This window comes from Euprymna scolopes, chromosome 22 (assembly GCF_053919585.1).
Source record: "Euprymna scolopes isolate OS-2025 chromosome 22, ASM5391958v1, whole genome shotgun sequence".
NCBI lineage: Eukaryota > Metazoa > Mollusca > Cephalopoda > Sepiida > Sepiolidae > Euprymna > Euprymna scolopes.
Window position 1 is genome coordinate 32,235,502 of NC_136503.1, and position 20,251 is coordinate 32,255,752.

A 20,251-nucleotide genomic window follows, 5' to 3' on the forward strand; every position below is an offset into this window, starting at 1 on the left:
AATCGATAATCGAATAATCCGATGAAAGAAGGAAACAGCGATTTTGACCAAAGTTGACACCTTACGCAGTTTAACATCACAAGTGCATTTGAGAAGTTTTATTACGACACAAGCAGAAAGATCCGACATATAAAATCAACATTAAGTTCTTTGATATGACAGGGGCGCGTTCGAAATGAGTATTTTTGTTTAAAACATAATTGCATCATGATACCTGACTTTTTCATTTTAAACTTAAATTCAAGATATTATCACCGCACATGCAGAAAGACCAGGCCATAGTAAGTTCTTTGATTTGACAGGGACGCGTTCGAAATGAGTGTCTCTGTTTAGAGCACAATTAAAGCATGATACTTGACTTTTGCGTTTTAAACTTTAATCTAAGCAATTATATACAAACAAATGATTTTATAAAATCAACAGTAGGTTCTCTACAGTGCAATGTAGACTACAATGTATTGTGGACTAAGTCACTGTAAGGAGGCATGTGAAGCTTCCTCCTGGTGTACCGCGTTGGGACCCCTACTAGAGCAGGTACTCAATCGATTTGATTGAAAAATGGGCGATTTCACCGATTTGGTGACAACAAAAATATGAGAGTGCGAAATATTTGTTGGTCATCATTCAATCTCGGACAACGTCGGGTCTTCCTGCTAGTAATCCGATAATTTGACAGTTCCAACTACTTAACAAAAGTGTTGTGGCGTCAACATTGGTTGGCATCACACAAAATGGTCGTAAATGGTCTAGGTAGGTGGAAACACTTAGAAGAGATAGCACCAACGGAAAGGGCACTAAGAACACTGAATTCCCGAGGAGACGTATTATCATTCAGAATCCGATACTAAACAGCTGTTGCAAGAACGCAATTGTATCCAAATAAAGAAGGAAGTCTATTCACTCGAATAATGTTTTATTTTAAGCAGTTATGTTACACACAATGTTTCAACACTGATAATATGTTCTTCCATCCAAGAAAAGCCAGGTATCCCCGCTAAAAAGAAAGAAAAGTCTTCATCATATTGAACGCATTAATGACTGATAAGATCGCAGTAAACACGACTAAAGGGGTTATTTTTCTATTCCTCCTATTCATTGACAGGCTCTTAAGTTCCCAGGTAGCGACGGATTGTTATTCGTATAGATGTAACTCAGCACTTCAAAAACGTCTGGGTCATGCTGTTGAAGGTATCTCCTAGCGGCCATCTCAGTTGGACACACGTATCGGGTACCGCACCTGTGAAATGAAAAAGGCACCATGAGATGGACGTACATAACAGGATGCTTGAGAAAGTGCGCATGAAATATGATGGAAATAACAATGATAAAATAATGATAATAGTAGTGATAATAATGATAACAATGATAATAATGATAATAATGATAATAATGATGATAATGATGATAATACTGATAATAATGATAATAATGATGATAATAATGATAATAATAATAATAATAATGATAATAACGATGATAATAATGATAATAATAATGATAATAATAATTATAATAATAATGATACTAATGATAATAATGATAATAATGATAATAATAATAATGATAATAATGATAATAATGATGATAATAATGATAATAATGATAATAATAATGATAATAATAATTATAATAATAATAATGATAATAATGATAATAATGATGATAATAATGATAATAATAATGATAATAATAATAATAATGATAATAATGATAATAATAATGATAATAATAATGATAATATTGATAGTAATGATAATAATAATTATAATAATGATAGTAATGATAATAATAATGATAATAACCATAATAATGATGATAATAATGATAATAATGACAATAATGATAATAATGACAACAATGATAATAATGATAATAATCATGATGATAATAATGATAACAATTATAATGATGATAATAATGATAACAATGATAATAATGATGATAATAATGATAATAATAATGATAATAATAATAATAATAATGATAATAATGATAATAATAATGATAATAACAATGATAATAACAATGATAATAATAATGATAACAATGATAATAATAATGATAATAATAATGATAACCATGATACTAATGATAATAATGATAACCATGATAATAATGATAACAATGATAATAACAATGATAATAATAATAATGATAACCATGATAATAATGATAACAATGATAATAACAATGATAATAACAATGATAATAATAATGATAACCATGATAATAACAATGATAATAACAATGATAATAATAATGATAACAATGATAATAACAATGATAATAACAATGATAATAATAATGATAACCATGATAATAATGATAACAATGATAATAATAATGATAATAATAATGATAACCATGATACTAATGATAATAATGATAACCATGATAATAATGATAACAATGATAATAACAATGATAATAATAATGATAACCATGATAATAATGATAACAATGATAATAATAATGATAATAATAATGATAACCATGATAATAATAATGATAACCATGATAATAATGATAACAATGATAATAATAATGATAATAATAATGATAATAATAATAATAATAATAATGATAATAATAATGATACTAATGATAATAATGATAACAATGATAACAATGAAACAGATGTTCCAAAAATGGAAAGACTACGTTAATACAAAAAAAAAAACACCCTTAATAGAACTATCCCATTAATGTATAGACCAATAACCTGTTTATTAAAGCATGTTGAAATTCTAACGACCCAACTGAGAACAGAATTACCGCTCCCTCATAAATTGTGGACTACTGACCGAGGAACAAAAAGACGCTGAAAGGAGAGAAGTGCACGACCTGTTATACATAGATCGAAATACCCTAAAAATAAAGTAAAAAGCAGGAAAAAAGACATAGCATTGGCATAGGTTGACTACAAGAAAACCCTCGACAAAATCTCCTAAGCATGAACAGTTGAATTAATATCACATAAAGACTAGAACTGATAGCAGACCTGGCTAAGATAACAATGGAGAGAGGTATCTTCAAACGAAGCTCTATTGACAGTACTGCTTATCATAGTCATAAAGCCACTCAACTATACACGTAAAAAGTGCTTGGTTGGTTGGTTGTTTTTGTTTTACGGCATATCAACTTTTTCAGGTTATTTAATGCCGAATCTAGTTATTTTGAGGAACGATTTTTAATAGAGTATATATATATATTTTTAAAGTCAGATTCTATTTAACCCATAGTTGGGACCCTAACAGGTACTACCACTCCGGGTCAGAGTGGAACTGGGAGCAATGGCAATTAAAGGGTGGCCCCACACTCCCTAAGGCCCGCAAGGTGGGGCCTCATCATCGGATATAGTTTTAGGTCATATCCAGGACCGTAAAAAGTGCGATACAAGTTTGCAGACACAGAACAAAGAATAAACCATCTCGTGTATATAGTTGATCTGAAGCTATTTGTAAAAAAAACAAAAAAACAAAAAACAAAGGAACTGGAAAAGCTGATAAACACGGCCCGAATTTTCCGACGAAATTTGGAATGAAATTCGGAATTTAAAAAAGAGATAAAATGGGGGAAAACCGGAGGCAGTGGAGGGCATGGAACTGCCCAACAAAGAGATGAAGATACTTTTGGGAATTCTGGAAGTAGACACCATCAAATGTACAGAAATGAGAGAAAAATCGAAAAACATACCTGAGAAAAACAAGGTAACTCTAAGACACGAAATTATATAATAGAAATCTACTTGAAGGTATAAACATCCGGGCATTATCATCAATATGGTAATCTGAACAATACAAAAGCTATGCAGTATACCCAAAATATAATACTGATCGACTTAACGTGAAAATGAAGCAATTGGAGGAAAAAGGTTGGTAACTATAGAAGACTGTGCCGAAGGTACAAAAGACTTGGAAAATGCATAACCCAGAAATCAGAAAGACTAATCGCCACAAGAAACCACGTCAAAATGAACAAGGCAGAAGGCAGCGAAACCAGAAAAAAGCACAAAAAAAACTAATAATAGAAACAGCTACATGGACGATTCATAAGAATGACAAGAGAAAATAATTACGAAAACACTTAGATATAACTAAGACAAAAGAGATGAAATAAGAAACAGACTCTCTACAGAACAATGCTCTCAAAACTGACTATATTACAGCTAAAATATATACATTAAAAGATAGGAAAACAGTAAATTGTAATCAAATATTAAATGAATGCATAAAACTATCTCTAAAAATACAAGAACAAGGATGACTGGGAACTCTATAAACAAATGCATTTTAAACATATGACAAATGTTACAGATGCAAACCGGAGACAGCACTAGAAGACAAAAAACCACAATAACATCTCGCACATGGAGGTATAAACAGATCAACTTATCCCAGAAAGACGACCGGACATAATAATAGTTAATAAGGAAGAAAGAAACTATGAACTTATAGATTTTACGATAAAAGAGACCGCGAGGGTAAAGATCAAGGAGACGGGAAATGAAGCAAATACGCGGAGCTTTCCCAAGAACTAAAAGAGATGTGGAAGGTATAGAAAATCAATATAATACCAGAAATTATGAGATCAATCGGAAGAGTTCCGAGAAACCTGGAATAATAATAATATAATAACATTATTTAGCAAAATTTTCAGAAAAATCTTTCGTACAATACGCTTGTGGAAATATTACAATGGGTTTTACCTTATCGCGTTTTATGGATTTCTTCATATACATTTGAACATAAAAAAATCCATTTGGTTCCGGAGTATTCCTTTCTTCAATGCCTCAGATCTTACAATTGTGCCTCTATTTTTCTCTATCGAACTTAACTACACCATGGAATATATTTTTTTTTAAATCTCGGTTTCTTTTGGTTTTTTCTTGCAGGTTTTTTAGTTTTTCAATCTATGTGCTAAATAGCAAAATTTGTGACTGCCTATGAACATTATTTTGCTAAAAACATGCGCTCTGATGAGATGAGCCATTTATCAAGAATCCATGGATTAAGGGAAAAAGTTTAAATTAATGTATTCCTTGACGAATAATAAATTTGTCGTTATGTTTTAATTTACTGCATTTAATTCCAAATGTTCACACACACACACACACACACACACACACACACACACACACACACACACACACATATATATATGTGTGTGTGTGTGTGCGTGCGTGTGTGTGTGCGCGCGCGCGTATTTTTAACAAAAACTATCAAGGAATCAGTTTTGTTATAACGATACCCGGAAATTAAGAAGTCAAATCTTGCAAAAATTTCAATACCCCCTAACCCTAACCCTAACCCTAACCCTAACCCTAACCTCAACTCTATACGCACGTAGCAAACAAAACAAAACTCAGAAAACCAAACAAAACATATGCAAACTTTATTCTTAAAAGTTCTCTGGATTTCCGAGAATCCAATATGAACACCAATTCAGCAGCCGTACTTGATATTCTTCATCATTGAATAACTCCAACAAATATGGATATGCCGTAAAACAAAGGAATAAGGAAAATCTTTGAACATTTACGAACTAATATTCTTGGGAAATGTATGAAGTAAGAAATTGAACAAAAATCATTTTTTCCGTTTTGTGTCGACTTAAACTATTTTTTGTGTCAATTTTCCACCAAAGAAAATAACTTACATATTCATACCACCAGTGACATCTGTTCGGAGGACGTTAAGAAAGAAAGCTTCCGATGCTTCAGCCCAGTATTCCCATTCTGTAGCCATGGCGTAGGTGCCGAGTCTCCAAGTTCTTCTCGATTTTGCTAATCTGTAAGCTCTGGAAATCTACAACAGAAATATAATCGGAAGGAATCAAACAATCGAATTATAACGGAATTAAGATCGTACACACGTCTGACAAATCCTGCAAGACGGTAGAAAGTAAAAGAAATGTATAGAAAACACACACACACACACACACACACACACACACACACACACACACACACATATATATAATTGTTGTGGTTGCAAGGTTGAACAATAATTAGTAAGGAAATACAATGAAGACGCAAACAACAAGATAACGCAATAATAAGTGTATTAAAGAAAAGGTATATTTACAATATGTACAAATGACGGTGTCGAGTCAGAGAGTCTTGGTGAAAGGACATGTACGCTCTTCGGCGTCACTTCTGGTGGCATTTGAGTAAGACACACCAAGGCCAACCTAGGCTTGCCATTTATAATGTTATGTTATTCGCATATGCAAATAAGTGGTTGCTACCACAACAATAATTATTCAGAATAATGAAATACAATAAATTTACTGGTGTGCAAATCCAGTGATTATCTGTCTTACAAGATATTATTGGATGTAATATTTTATATAAGACTATCCCAGCTAAATACTAGATAGAGCAAATAAATCATAATTTAGGAATTTAAAATTTGTGATTTGAAAAAGTTAAATTTCAAATATAGAAATTTTATTGTATGCAAGACAAAGAATACAGTATAGTAAAATATATTTCCTTAACCCATGAGTTTTCGAATAAAATCAAATTTTATTACAATACGCGTTGGATCTTTTTACCTGCCGAATACCAAGAGCTTCCATTACAGGATTTAGCATACACTTTCGATTTGAAGTTCAATATCTTTTTTTCCTGCATCAATATCCAATTTTCTTTATTCTATGTAGCTAAAATGATTTAAAAACTTTAAAAACATTTAATTTAATTTTCTATGCTTATTACCAAAGCAAATTAGGTGCAAACCTTTTATAATATTTGCTAATATTTTCCTCCGAGGAGATGTATAAACATCGAAAACTCATGGGTTAAGGAAATATATTTTACTATACTGTATTCTTTGTCTTGCATACAATAAAATTTCTATATTTGAAATTTAACTTTTTCAAATCACAAATTTGAAATTCCTAAATTATGATATATATATATAGTGCTCCTCACCTTGAGTTGAGCATATTGAGAAGTGAAACACGAATTACCATTAGCATATAAGCGACGCTCTTTGTGTAAACAAATCGAGCGGAGGTATTTCAGACGATATCAAAACATCGTTAAAACTCACTACTCGTTCAAGCAGCCGCCAATAGCGTAATGGTTAGGAGCCTTGACTGCCGTACAAACGGTCGGGTTTCAATCCTAGCTTGAGGTAGTTGCCTGTCTAGCCGCACTGATGAGCTGTGAAACAGCGAAACAGTACTGTATGTGGATGACTATATATATATATATATATATATATATATATATATATATATATATTAGATAAAAGCCAGATTATTACAAGATAATTATAAACTTTAGACGAGAAAGACGCGGATAGATATCAGCAAACATAAGTTCATCATTAAAGCGAACATTTGATAAAGTTAAGTTTGTTGTTCGGATCCCGTTTATGATTTGGCACTCCCAACAAAATCGGATGTTTAATTTTTTTTACAGGGAAGTCACCACTTATCAAGGCCCGAAGAAGGTTAGTGCGTGTACGGCGATGAAAATTGGGTAGAAGTTGAATATTTAAGGGGACGGCTCAACAAGCATTTGTTTACATTGGATTTGAAGACGACCATGCCGTAGTAAGCTGAGAAACAGGCTAGCGGAACAAAGTTCCACAGGCGGACAGTTCTAGGAAAGAAGCTTTATGCATGGATTCTTAAGTTTAGATTTAGGCACATATAGAGAGTGGGGGACTTTGTTGATAGAGGTTGTAGCTAAGCAAGTGCTTTTTGTGAAAGTGCGGGAGGACCATAAATTGAACTTTCGACGAGCATCTGTCATGAAAATAACGATAGACCAGAACCAGGCTCGGAACGTCTCTTCTGTAAGAAAGAGGTTGCAGAGAGGAGAAAAGTGCATCGCCTATCAGATTTGGAAGCTGACGTTGAATTCTGTCAAGGCAGAATAAGCGCTTCATAAGCGGTAAAAGTAGGGTAGTTCTTCGAGATTAGAGCCATTCATATCAACTGAAGTCAGGTGCCTTGATGGCGAAAAGATAGAAGTTTGGTTTTAGATTCGTTAAAATTAACAAGACACCTTTTGTCCCACTGTGCCAGGTGCTTAAGGTCGGCGGAGAGAGACTTAGAGAGGTCTTAGTCGTCTCTAGCTTTTGAAGTGTTGCCATAGATGGTAGTGTCGTCTGTGATTAATTTGACAAATGAACGAAGAATGTGGTTTGGGAGATAATTGATGAAAATAAGGAATAGAGTTGGACCTAGGATTGATCCCTGAGGCATGCCAGTATCGATTCTTTGAGCTTCTGACTTCTACCCATCGACGACTACTTGTATAAATCTATCGAAGAGAAAGGATTCGATAGTTCAGAAGACATTTCCAGATATTCCATAGCTGAGCTCTTTAAACATCTTAATCCGAATGTCAGCAACCAACACACTTTATTCCTTTCTGTGCATATCGTCACTTAAATTGACTAATTAGATCTTATCAAAACATTATGACAGCACAGTAGCAGCTGCACATTGCAGCATACATAAGTTGCGTATCCTCACTCCGTCGCTGATTCAGGTGCCTTGACCTCCGGTCCAAACACCGTCTTTGCAACGACGACATTCAACAGTGGAAGAATACCGTTAAAATTCGCTTTTCAATTTGGACTTGCACCCAAACGTATACGGACGTATAATACACTTCTGAGAATACGATTTATCATGAAACTCTAATAAAGTGTTAAGCTTCCTCTTCCATTTAATCACGTGTGTCTATATGATTTAGGGAATTACCTTGTTACTCCATTTCGATGGCATATACCTCATGATGAGATGGGAAAACTCGTGGCTCAAAATGTTCTCCATGTTGCCGTAGGGGTCCCGTTTGTTACACAATACAATGTCATCCAAGCAGACCGCGCGGGAGTTTGTAAGTCCAGCAACGCGCGACCACTTCCGACCATCAAAAGTGCAGGTAATTGCACAGTGTCCATTGCAGCGGCCTACATAATAACAAAAATCAACACAAGCAATTAATTTTTTTTTCATAATATTAACATACACAAGTAGTTTCGATGCGTCTTGACTGACAATAATCTTTGCTAATCTCCACTGGACTAATATCTACTGTAAAACGTTGGATATCGAATGTGACAGCAAGTTCTGGGAATATATACTAGAAAGACTAGTTAGAAATAAGCCATAAACCATCCACTTTGTACTAAGCAATTCCCACAGCTACATACCTAGAAAACGGCGCTATTAAACATGACATAATGATATGGGAGAAGAAAGAAAAAGAAGTTATGTTTCGATGATGCTCGATTAAATAGAGTTGAAAGCGAAAAGATAACGAAATACCAAAGTTTTATGTATGACATGAAAAGAAACTGGAATCTTAGGAAGATCTCCATCATTCAACTAATTATATGAACAACAGAACCCATGAAAAATAATTTCAGAAATTGTTGAATATACCCGGTGACCTAAGTGCAAGGAAGATACAAGCAGTTGCGCTTAAAAGGATGATTAGAATTATAAAATGAACTTTTGGTTGGAATGTCGGAGATAGCGGGTGACATTTTGCTAGAACCAAAGGATTATTTTTTAAAGGCGAGACATAGGATGGGCGACCGCCAATACCCCTTATTTAACACAATACAACTTGAATAAAGGTTAATATAAGCAATCATCTGTTTGATATCATTTAAAATAAAACAAACAAAAAAATTAAATAAAATTCTAATGATTAAAGCATCATTCCAATTCACGAAATTAATGATGATTAAAAGCAATTTTGGAACCATAAACTCAGCGTACTTTTTAACGTAGCCATTTGTATGCTCAAATTGTATTCACATGTTTAAGAATTCTATGAAAAATCAATTGTCGGATATTCTGAAAATTGTGAGTAATTATTCTCATTCAGATGAATTTATTATTATAACCCCCCCCCACCAAAAAAGTGGTAAAAAAGTAGTAAAAAAGTGGTAAAAAAATGGTAAAAACACAAGTGTATAATAAAATATACAAAACAAAATATGAAAGAAACGCACTCAATAACTGTCACCGCGAGATTTATTGGGTGAGTTTCTATCGGTATTTTGTTTCATTTTTGAGTTTTAGGCGTTTATCGAAACTTTAAAAATGACAGCTTCGTTTTAACGTAGCAACGTGGTACTTGTACTATTTCTAACTAAATAAACGCTTTAAAATAAGTTTAAAAATCCAAAACGATCAAAGTAGATAGAAGAGTAACTTGTCTTTCCTATGGTATTTGTTGAACGCTTATTTATTTACCAGTTTTTCGGCTTGTTATCTATAGTGATAAATGGCCGTATTTCCCCAATGTTTTCTTTTATCGAAAATTAGGGAAAATAACTTTCATTATTTTTTGTTACAGACAATTTACAAAAAATCATGAATTTTTTATCAACTTTAATAAAAAAAAAAACAACAACAACAACAACAACGTTTTCTAGATGCATTCAAAGGAGATCGTCGGCACTTTGAGGAACTTTTGCATTATATCAGCGCAAAATGTTACCCTGTTCTTAACAGCTTTGAATACACAGTGCTATAAAATTTTTCAAGTGCCATAAAAATCCAACTTTCTATTAGTGGGGCAGGTTATCTCAATATTCTATAAGAATCTTTCACTTAGTGATACAAGTACCAAAATTGATACAAATGACGTTCAGAACATACATTTTAAGAAAAGAACGTTAGCCATCAGAAAATTCAAGATGGCTGCCAGTTTTCAAGATAGCTGCAGAAGCAAACCTGACAAATTTCAATTTTGGTGCTTGTATCAGCAAGTGAAAGATTGTTTCAGCAATCTGCCCCACTATATATAGACTTGAGCTCTTCAGCCTCAGCCAATCAGAATACTTCTCATATAATTGAACCTAATAAGACTTGTCAAGTAACTTCTATGCTTGAAAATTCCTATATTTTGACGATCTTTTATGCTCTTTACCACGGCTTTGTTTTTTTCTGCTTTTAATCAAATCTATCTGGAAAATGATAACGTTGTATCTGTGCCCTTTTTAACGCCTTTGTCCTCATCATTCTCTGTATCCTTATTTTTGGAAAACGTTAGCACAACAACTATCCGCGAAAACTCTGCAATCGATTTCAATAGGGGCATATAAGATACTCCATGTATTCTGCCGACATTATTCAGTTAGATTACAGTATCTGTTTTTTTCCCCTTTCATCCGCCAGTGTGATGTATTGCTCCAATGACATGGATCACTCCCAAATTATGAACTCTTTCGTGCTGCCACAGTACAGAATTAGCTCTGCACTACATACGTGGGGAAATTTTGGCATGCATGCCTATTTCATATTTTTGGCGAGTGCGCCAAAAATTTGCGCACACAACAATGGTCACCACTTATAACATAAAGAATTACATTATTTAATATCCGGAAAATTACTTATTTACGGAAAATTTCAATGCGATGTTCGTTTTCAGCATGCCTGAAAACCTTTAAAAGTCGTTATTTTAAAGGAAAATATTAAGGTGGAAACCAAGTAAAAATTTACTGAAAAATACATATTTTTTGGAGTAGAGTGCCTATTACTTGCAAGCCGCAGCGATTGCATTGCTTCCATGAAACTCGCTACAAAAACTAATTCATTTCACGGGGCTTTTTGTTTTATATGGGAATCGCCACTTATCAAGGCCCGAAGACCACTCGATGATAAGGCTTAATGTGTCAGGTGGTCGATGAAACCACATCGCAATGATCCATAGTCGTAGAAATTGGGCTGGATTTGATTATTTATATGCCAGCTTAACAAGAACTTGTTTACATTGGACTTCAAAACGAATATGTTGTAGGCAGCTGGAAAGCAGTACTGCAATATAGAATTCCACCAGCGGACAGTTCTAGGAAAGAACATTTGTTTGTAAAATTTGTGTTTATTTTAGGCACGAGTAGAGAATAGGTGAAATTGTTAGAAGACGAATGTTTCTTGTCAATGTTTTATAAGAGGGAACCCATTGATTGAAGCTGATCGTTTAGTCTAGCAACATTCTCGCTAATCATCCGAAGGAACACAATTGAATTGGGGGACAACAACTCCAGAAGCCTACACTACCATTGGAGTAAAAATGTCGCTCTTCATCGTAGAAGAATATCTATTTATTTATTTAATCTCTGGGTTTTGAATAACAGGGCCTAGCACAATTATTGACCTGACCAAATTAATAATCAAAAATATGTTGCTATATACAAACAATTTTCCCTTTCAAAAGGCAAGCTAGTAAACCCATCTGGTCTCTTTTTATAATCACCAGAGCTATGACAACAGAATATTCTTTTCATTGTTTTGACTCTCGAGTATATATCTAACGCAGACAGTTAATCAACCGAGAACCACATTACGCTATATAAAAGCGTATAAGATATCAACGGACACACACTCGAGAGTCAAAACAATGAAAATGAAAAGAATATGCTGTTGTCATAGCCCTAATAATCACAGTCGGGACCTACCGGTCGTATTTGAGAAAAAATCCAGTTATATTAAGACCTTTTTTTTTTTTTTTTTTAAATATTGTTTATTTCTGCAAGTCTTGAATATTGGTGCAATGCCTCAACTCCACGTTCTTATAACGTAACGTTGTAGGCACGTTGTGGAAAGGTTACACATTTTTTTTTATAGAAATTGATCAAGGCAGTAAATGAAGCCACTTAATGTAAGGAGCTTACAAACAAAGGCGATGGGTATTAGTCGTCTGCTCTCGTGTAATGAATGAATGCGTGAATGTAGGATTGACATGAAATTCTTAAAGATAAACTAAAAATGACCGAAAAATGGGCTGAAATGACTTAAATAAATAAAAAGTAAATGACTTAGAATGACTTTAATGAACTTAAGGATGAATTGAATGACCTTAAGAATGACTTAAATGCTTAAAAAATAACTGGAATCCTCCAAAAACAACTTGAATGATCTGGAGAATGACTTGAATGGCTTTGAGACTGACTGGTTGTAAAGTGGGCGATCATTTTACATTAAATTAATAAAGAAAAGTGATCCCCACTTTATATCACAAAGTTACAAACATAAGTATAGCATGTAATAAGAACAGATGGTATTTATTTGCTCCCCCACCGAGAAAATTAGGCACAAGGCCGATTTTTAATGTGAGGAGTGAAGGGAGGGCGAAGGGGAAAAGGGGACCAGCTCCCGAGAAGTGGGAAATGGGAGCTGGTTAATGGTCAGGCATGTGGGGTTGCCCCCACATCTGGTCTTTGCTAGTCATAGCTTGCAGTATCTGCCGGAACAGATGGTATTTATTTGCTCCCCCACCGAGCAAATTAGGCACAAGGCCAATTTTTAATGTGAGGAGTAAAGGGAGGGGGAAGGGAAAAAGGGGATCAGCTCCCGAGAGGTGGGAAATGGGAGCTGGTTAATGGTCAGGCATGTGGGGTTGCCCCCACATCTGGTCTTTGCTAGTCATAGCTAGTCATAGCTTGCAGTATCTGCCGGAACAGATGGTATTTATTTGCTCCCCCACTGAGCAAATTAGGCACAAGGCCGTTTTTAATGTGAGGTAAAAACCAGCTCCCCTAAAAGTAGGCAAAAAGGGGGCACTCTGGTTACCAAAAATAATAATTGTCCCAGTATAGAGGGTTTCCCCTCCATTGACTGGTACAAATTATCTTAAGTGCAGCATATGCCGGAACAGATGGTATTTATTTGCTCCCCCACCGAGCAAATTAGGCACAAGGCCAATTTTTAATGTGAGGAGTGAAGGGAGGGGGAAGGGAAAAGGGGACCAGCTCCCGAGAGGTGGGAAATGGGAGCTGGTTAAAGGTCAGGCATGTGGGGTTGCCCCCACATCTGGTCTTTGCTAGTCATAGCTTGCAGTATCTGCCGGACAGATGGTGTTTATTTGCTCCCCCACCGAGCAAATTAGGCACAAGGCCAATTTTTAATGTGAGGAGTGAAGGGAGGGGGAAGGGAAAAAGGGGACCAGCTCCCGAGAGGTGGGAAATGGGAGCTGGTTAATGGTCAGGCATGTGGGGTTGCCCCCACATCTGGTCTTTGCTAGTCATAGCTAGTCATAGCTTGCAGCATCTGCCGGAACAGATGGTGTTTATTTGCTCCCCCACTGAGCAAATTAGGCACAAGGCCGTTTTTAATGTGAGGTTAAAACCAGCTCCCCTAAAAGTAGGCAAAAAGGGGGCACTCTGGTTACCAAAAATAATAATTGTCCCAGTATAGAGGGTTTCCCCTCCATTGACTGGTACAAATTATCTTAAGTGCAGCATCTGCCGGAACAGATGGTGTTTATTTGCTCCCCCACTGAGCAAATTAGGCACAAGGCCGTTTTTAATGTGAGGTAAAAACCAGCTCCCCTAAAAGTAGGCAAAAAGGGGGCACTCTGGTTACCAAAAATAATAATTGTCCCAGTATAGAGGGTTTCCCCTCCATTGACTGGTACAAATTATCTCAAGTGCAGCATCTGCCGGAACAGATGGTATTTATTTGCTCCCCCACTGAGCAAATTAGGCACAAGGCCGTTTTTAATGTGAGGTAAAAACCAGCTCCCCTAAAAGTAGGCAAAAAGGGGGCACTCTGGTTACCAAAAATAATAATTGTCCCAGTATAGAGGGTTTCCCCTTCATTGACTGGTACAAATTATCTTAAGTGCAACATCTGCCGGAACAGATACTACACTTTGATCTTGGCCAAAAGGCCAAGAAAAGAGTTGTTATTTGCTCCCCCACCGAGCAAGGCCGATTTTTAATGTGAGGAATGAAGTCGAAATGGGGATCAACTCCTCGGGGAGTAGGGGAGTTGGATAGTGACAATTGGTACGAAGGGTTGCCCCTACATTGACCAAGGTCTTATATGTGGGGTTGCCCCCACATATGGTCTTTGCTTACAGTATCTGCCGGAACAGATACTACACTTTGAAATCTTAAATCTTTTATTTACAGGTAAAAAATACAGTTGGGAAAATGAACAAAAAACTTAGGCACAAGGCCAACTCAAAAAGAAGGGTGGATGGTGAGGTTGATTGATCCATCTCGTCTCTGTTGTAAATTTTAAATGATTTTTCTCTCGGCCAGCATCTTTTATCATGGTTACCCCTTTAAATTTGTATTTATGTGTGTGTGGTGGGAGGGGGGTGTTCCTACTTAAACCCAATTTTAAAACATTTTTTTATTTATATAAAAAAATACAAAAAAGATAACAATATTAATGAAAATTCATTTGTGTCGAGGGACATGGGGAGAAAAAAAAGGGGGGGGGGCCCCGGTTAGTAAGGCCTTCCCAACCCTATCTGAAATGCTAGACCACCCGTTTCACTCTGGTTTGTAAAGGAACCAGGGTTTGCGGGCAGCCTTTAAATGGAAGGGGGAGGGGTTATGTCCTAAATAGGGGAGAAAAGAAAAAATTGACGGTGAGTAATATTTCTAGTACGGTAGAGGAATCCAACCTTCTTTGCAGCAGCCTTGACAATGCCCTCACTGTATTTTTTATTAATTTGAGTTGCGTGCGAATGTTCATAAGTAGGTAGTTTCTGATTTTCAATAAAATACAATATCTGCATTCAGATAATAAATGATCTATTAAATATAAATAAGGTATTAAGTGGAAATAAAGTAAAAAAAAGAAAGAAAATAAGAAAAGTGCATCTACGTATATGCCACGTGACAATGCAACTTCGATGGACGGATTAACAACATCAACAACACGTGACAGAGAAAACAATCGTAACATATAACAAACATTCCCCTAAAAAAAAAGGGCAATCCGAAAAAGTGGACAAAAGAAAATGATTGACAAAAAAAACAAAAAACAAAAAAAAGGTGAAGCATATGGGTGTGTGTAAAGAAAATGTAAAAATAATTACGCGAATTTATTTACTATAAAAAATACATCTGTGCGTATGTTTGTAACGATGTAACCTAAGAAACAATTAGAGAAAGATGGACATAAAATAATAATTAAAAAACAAACAAACAAAAAAAAAAAAACCAAAAAAAAAAAAACCAAACTCTCTGAGTTCAACATTACCCATGGAAGAAAATGAAATGCTTTTAAAAACAAAACAAGTCATCTATGAAACATAATAAATCAGTTTTAAATGCAAATTCGGTTCTTAGAGATTTCCCCCAATAAATGGAAACACTATAAATCAAACATTTCAGCCGAATACCGACTATCTTCAGTGAATTATAAACATTTTTTTCCCTCATTACCGAGTTATATAGAAGAATGCCGGTAACAGCCGAGCTTTTCTGTGTGCATATTTTATGTGCAGAGATACCGCTTGCACGCGATTTCTACAAATAAAATGTAGAAATATTTGATCTATTATGTTACTTTCCTACAGCACTTCCGGTTGAGACAGGATGCTCATTTGATAAACAACCAGCAACCAAAATTCTCTGCAGTCGATTAGAGAGATTGTTGCAGAGCTAAGAAAAGAGCTTGTCTCGGACGCCAAATGAGGATAGTTTCTGCTGCAAGGCCTGGTAAGTAACCATTCCAAATGCGTTGGTAAGATCCAAACACATCGAAATTCTGCACTTCTTAGCCTCACGTCCTGAGGCCAAGCACTGATAAAGGAAGGCTGCTTGTTCTGTAGCAGAGTGCGATTTTAGAAAACCGAATTAAGACGGATGTATGAGCTTATTTTCATAACCGCATTTATTTCGTTTAGCAAGGATTGTTATCTCACGAAGCAGCGACGTCGCGCCTAACGAGAAGACATAAAAAATAAAGTGTGAAACTGTTGCGTAAATCCTGTGAAACATTTGTAAATTCCCGCCGGCAAAGAAAGATGTAACATTTAAGAAGGAGAATAATCACAAAATGAACAAAACAATGTGGACTCATCTTGATAAGTCGAAATGCGGGCGGCGGCAACAAATCACGCGTAATCTTTGCATTGAGAATAACAAAAACAAATAAACAAAAAAGCAGAACAACAAAAAAAAAACAAAAAAAAAAACAATAAAAATTCATTAAATAAAAATTAAAACACGTTTAATCCGAAGATAGAAAAGTTGAGCGAGAAAAAAAAAAAAAATTTTGAGGGGGGGGGGAATCCAAGCCGGTTAATAGGTAGATTGGGTTATTTTTATATGCAACTAGCAGGGACACTCAATGTTGCCCGGGGCATGGATAACAAACTAGTTTCTTTAAATTTCCCTCTCTCTTTTCTCTCTCTGTTTTTCTCTCTCTCCACATCCTAAGTATTTACCCTCTCTCTTTCAACTGCCACTCTCTATCTCGTTCACACTATTTTATTCTATGGTTGCGAAATGTTAGAATCGTAAGTGCTACAATATAATATCGTACGAATTGATTTTCTTCCAGGAAAAAAGAGGTCATATATTGTTTTTAATTCGTTTACCTTTGTTTGATTTTTGGTTTCAATAAATATTCAATTAATAATGAAGTAAAAAAAAAAAAAATAATAAGTCAATTCTTATTTATCAAAGTTATGCTTAGGCAAGAAACACCCGTGATCTCGTCTCATAGTTTTATGAAAATGGATATAAACTTATTCTTATCAGTCGTGCTCAACAAAGCCTTAACGAATAAAAAGTGTGCATATAAGAAATTAATGGTAACAATGTTTCAAATTAGTTTTTTTTTTGTTCCTGTTTTCCTGATTTGTTTTTATTTCAATAAAGATTTCATTAATATAAAAACATTAATACAATGTGTATTTATGAAAGTTAGGTTTGGATGAGAAATTCACACACGCATACACACTACGTGGTTGTATATAATAGTTTTATTGGTCTAGGAGGGTGGACTTGCAAATTCACCCTTGTCCGTTCGTCCGTACGCACTTTTCTCAATAACTACACCTTGGAATTTTTTTTTAAATTTTGCGCAAACATTAAACATGATATGAGTAAAAAAGTAACAAAACGAATTTTCCGGGAAAACTCTGGTTGATCCCCTTGGGGGGGGGTGCATTTCGTGTTAAAATGGCTAAAATTGTCTCTTTTGTGCTTATTAAAAAAAATTGATGCCTTGGATTTTTATAAAACTTTCTAAAGAGTTGTAACTAACTGATTTCTATATAATTTTGTTTGTACATGCTTCGCGATACCTCTTGGGTGTGCCCTAGAGGCTAAACACTCCATTTTAGGGACTATTTTACCATATTTGTCCAAAATTTTCTGTGTATGTCTACTTAGCAGTTTTGCATGGTGCTGAACTGAAATTTAAATATGTTAAGGCCCTGAAAACTTTTGGTGCTAAATGTGGGGGGGGGGCAAATGATGGACTCCATCATTTCTTTTTTTGCATGGCGCAGTACTCAAATTTACATATATAAAACTGCACCGCTTGTTCATTTTCACCAGGATTTGACGCCCCCTGTGGACTTTTGGGGCTAAATGGAGAGGGGGCAATACTAAACTTAGTAAGTTTTATGCCTCATTCACTGTGCACTCACAGGGGACCATGTATACTTCACTTGTTAATATAGAGATTAACGTTCTAAAACTTTGCGTTAGCTCGAAAGTAAACCATTCTTTATTGCCTCTGCCCAAATAAAAGAACCTCAACATTGTTCATTTTGAGTTGCTTACCGTAACAGTCTGGTCTATCAGCCAATTGTTTGTTTTCTGGATAAATGGTAACTCCTTCAGATGCCGAGAAAAGACCAACGCCTTGAGATCTTGACAACGGAATGAACACTTCTGTGGGCATGTGCTTCACCATCAGGCGGACAATCTCGGTTGCCTATGGAAAGGGATAAGAAGTTGAAATTAAAATATCAGGTCATTCTATAAGTTTTGTACAGATTTTAACTCTGAAATTTAATATTAAATTTTCATTTCTATTTGAACTGTGCATAGTAATCTACAGCAACTCGTAAAGATGATTTAGCTTAGAAAACGGCTGAAACCAACGATAAATGGCGAGTTTAGATATTCAGAAAATTCATGTCGTACCCATTTTTCAAGCTTAAAAACTTTTATAGGCTGTCGAAGATGGCGATAAAAAGCTACTATCAAGAATGGACAAAACTTAAACTTTTCAAGGCCGAATCCATTCTATTTCCGACACGACAAACCTACTGGAAAAAGTGCTCCTGTAGCCAATAAAAGTCAACTGACGGGCCAGAAAACCTCATATTGTAAAGCCAGACCCCCCCAACTATAGTCGATCCTATGCTGTTTATCGCGGTCTTCCATTTGCATTCATGTTTTCTAGTTCTTGTTTTGGTCATGTTGTCTTGGCAATCGCCGAGAATACAACCACTGGTTTACAATTATATATATATATATATATATATATATATATATATATATATATATATATATATAAAACAACGCAAACGAACAAGAGAAAACACAGACCCCCGACATGTTGTTTGTAAATCAGTTGTACTTCGTGTGTGTGTGAGACCATCGCAGAAAACGACCATCCAAATGCTAACGTTCACATCTTAGTTGTCTGTAGCGGTTATCCCTATCGGTCGGTTGATCAGTTCATCTCCTCATCTACTAATTTTCTCTGAATAAGAACTAACTTACTTTTAAATTTATTGACTCAAGATTGGAAATCTTATGTTTAATATTTTGTCTTAGTCAGCATCAAATCTAGTTAATGAAAACTAGCTACTTCCGCAATTTCCCTATCAGACATTCCCAGCTGATTGTTCGAAAACTGACCAGCGATTGTGTGGCGTCTTCTTGCCTTTGCAGCCCCCTATCGTCGTTTTACTAATCTCACTAGCACAATGAATAAGAACAGTTTTTCTTCGTTGTGATAGTAGCGGGAGTTATTGCTGTGAATGTCTTACAAAGAGGAAACGGAAATTTGGGCTCATTCGAGCACCTTTCATGGAAATAAGAATATATAAAATATCTAGGCCGGTTGTATTGAAAAGGGCATCTGCCAGGAGTATGTGCATTTGACACGAACACAATTTTAACATAACAAAATAATATAATTGTCGAAAATATCGTTACTAGTGATGGGACGATGCCACTATTTTTCCCGATTCCGATACAATTACCGATTCCGTACTACATTCCTGATTTCGATTCCTTATAAATCTCTGAATATTTAACAATAAAGTTGTTATTTATTTTCGATTAACGTAAAAAAACAAAACAAAAAAAACCCCAACACATCTTGAATATGCAAATATACCCTCAAACGTAAAAATACACTTGTAGGGGTATGATCTATAGATATTAGTCTTGCTGGTAGTTTAAAAATCAATAAATATTTATTATTTTACCCTTACAATCGGTAGTAGAGTATTTTACTTTAAACCAAATCAAATAAAAAAGACAATTAAAAGAAT

The 20,251-nt window shown here is 35.0% G+C and overlaps 1 protein-coding gene and 1 pseudogene across 1 annotated transcript in view; both read right to left on the reverse strand.

The window, feature by feature from the left end:
• Positions 1 to 896: 896 nt before the first annotated feature.
• Positions 897 to 20,251, reverse strand: part of LOC145243952 (uncharacterized) — a 35,439-nt gene continuing 16,084 nt past the window's right edge. The window contains exons 4-7 of the mRNA XM_080107079.1: positions 18,522 to 18,675; positions 8,728 to 8,936; positions 5,659 to 5,807; positions 897 to 1,237 (exon numbers count right to left, since the gene is read on the reverse strand). Of these exons, the coding sequence (XP_079963205.1) occupies positions 1,093 to 1,237; positions 5,659 to 5,807; positions 8,728 to 8,936; positions 18,522 to 18,675 (657 nt within the window). The 3' untranslated portion in view covers positions 897 to 1,092. The remainder of the gene's footprint in view (positions 1,238 to 5,658; positions 5,808 to 8,727; positions 8,937 to 18,521; positions 18,676 to 20,251) is intronic.
• On the reverse strand, positions 14,508 to 14,665 carry LOC145244099 (U2 spliceosomal RNA; annotated as a pseudogene).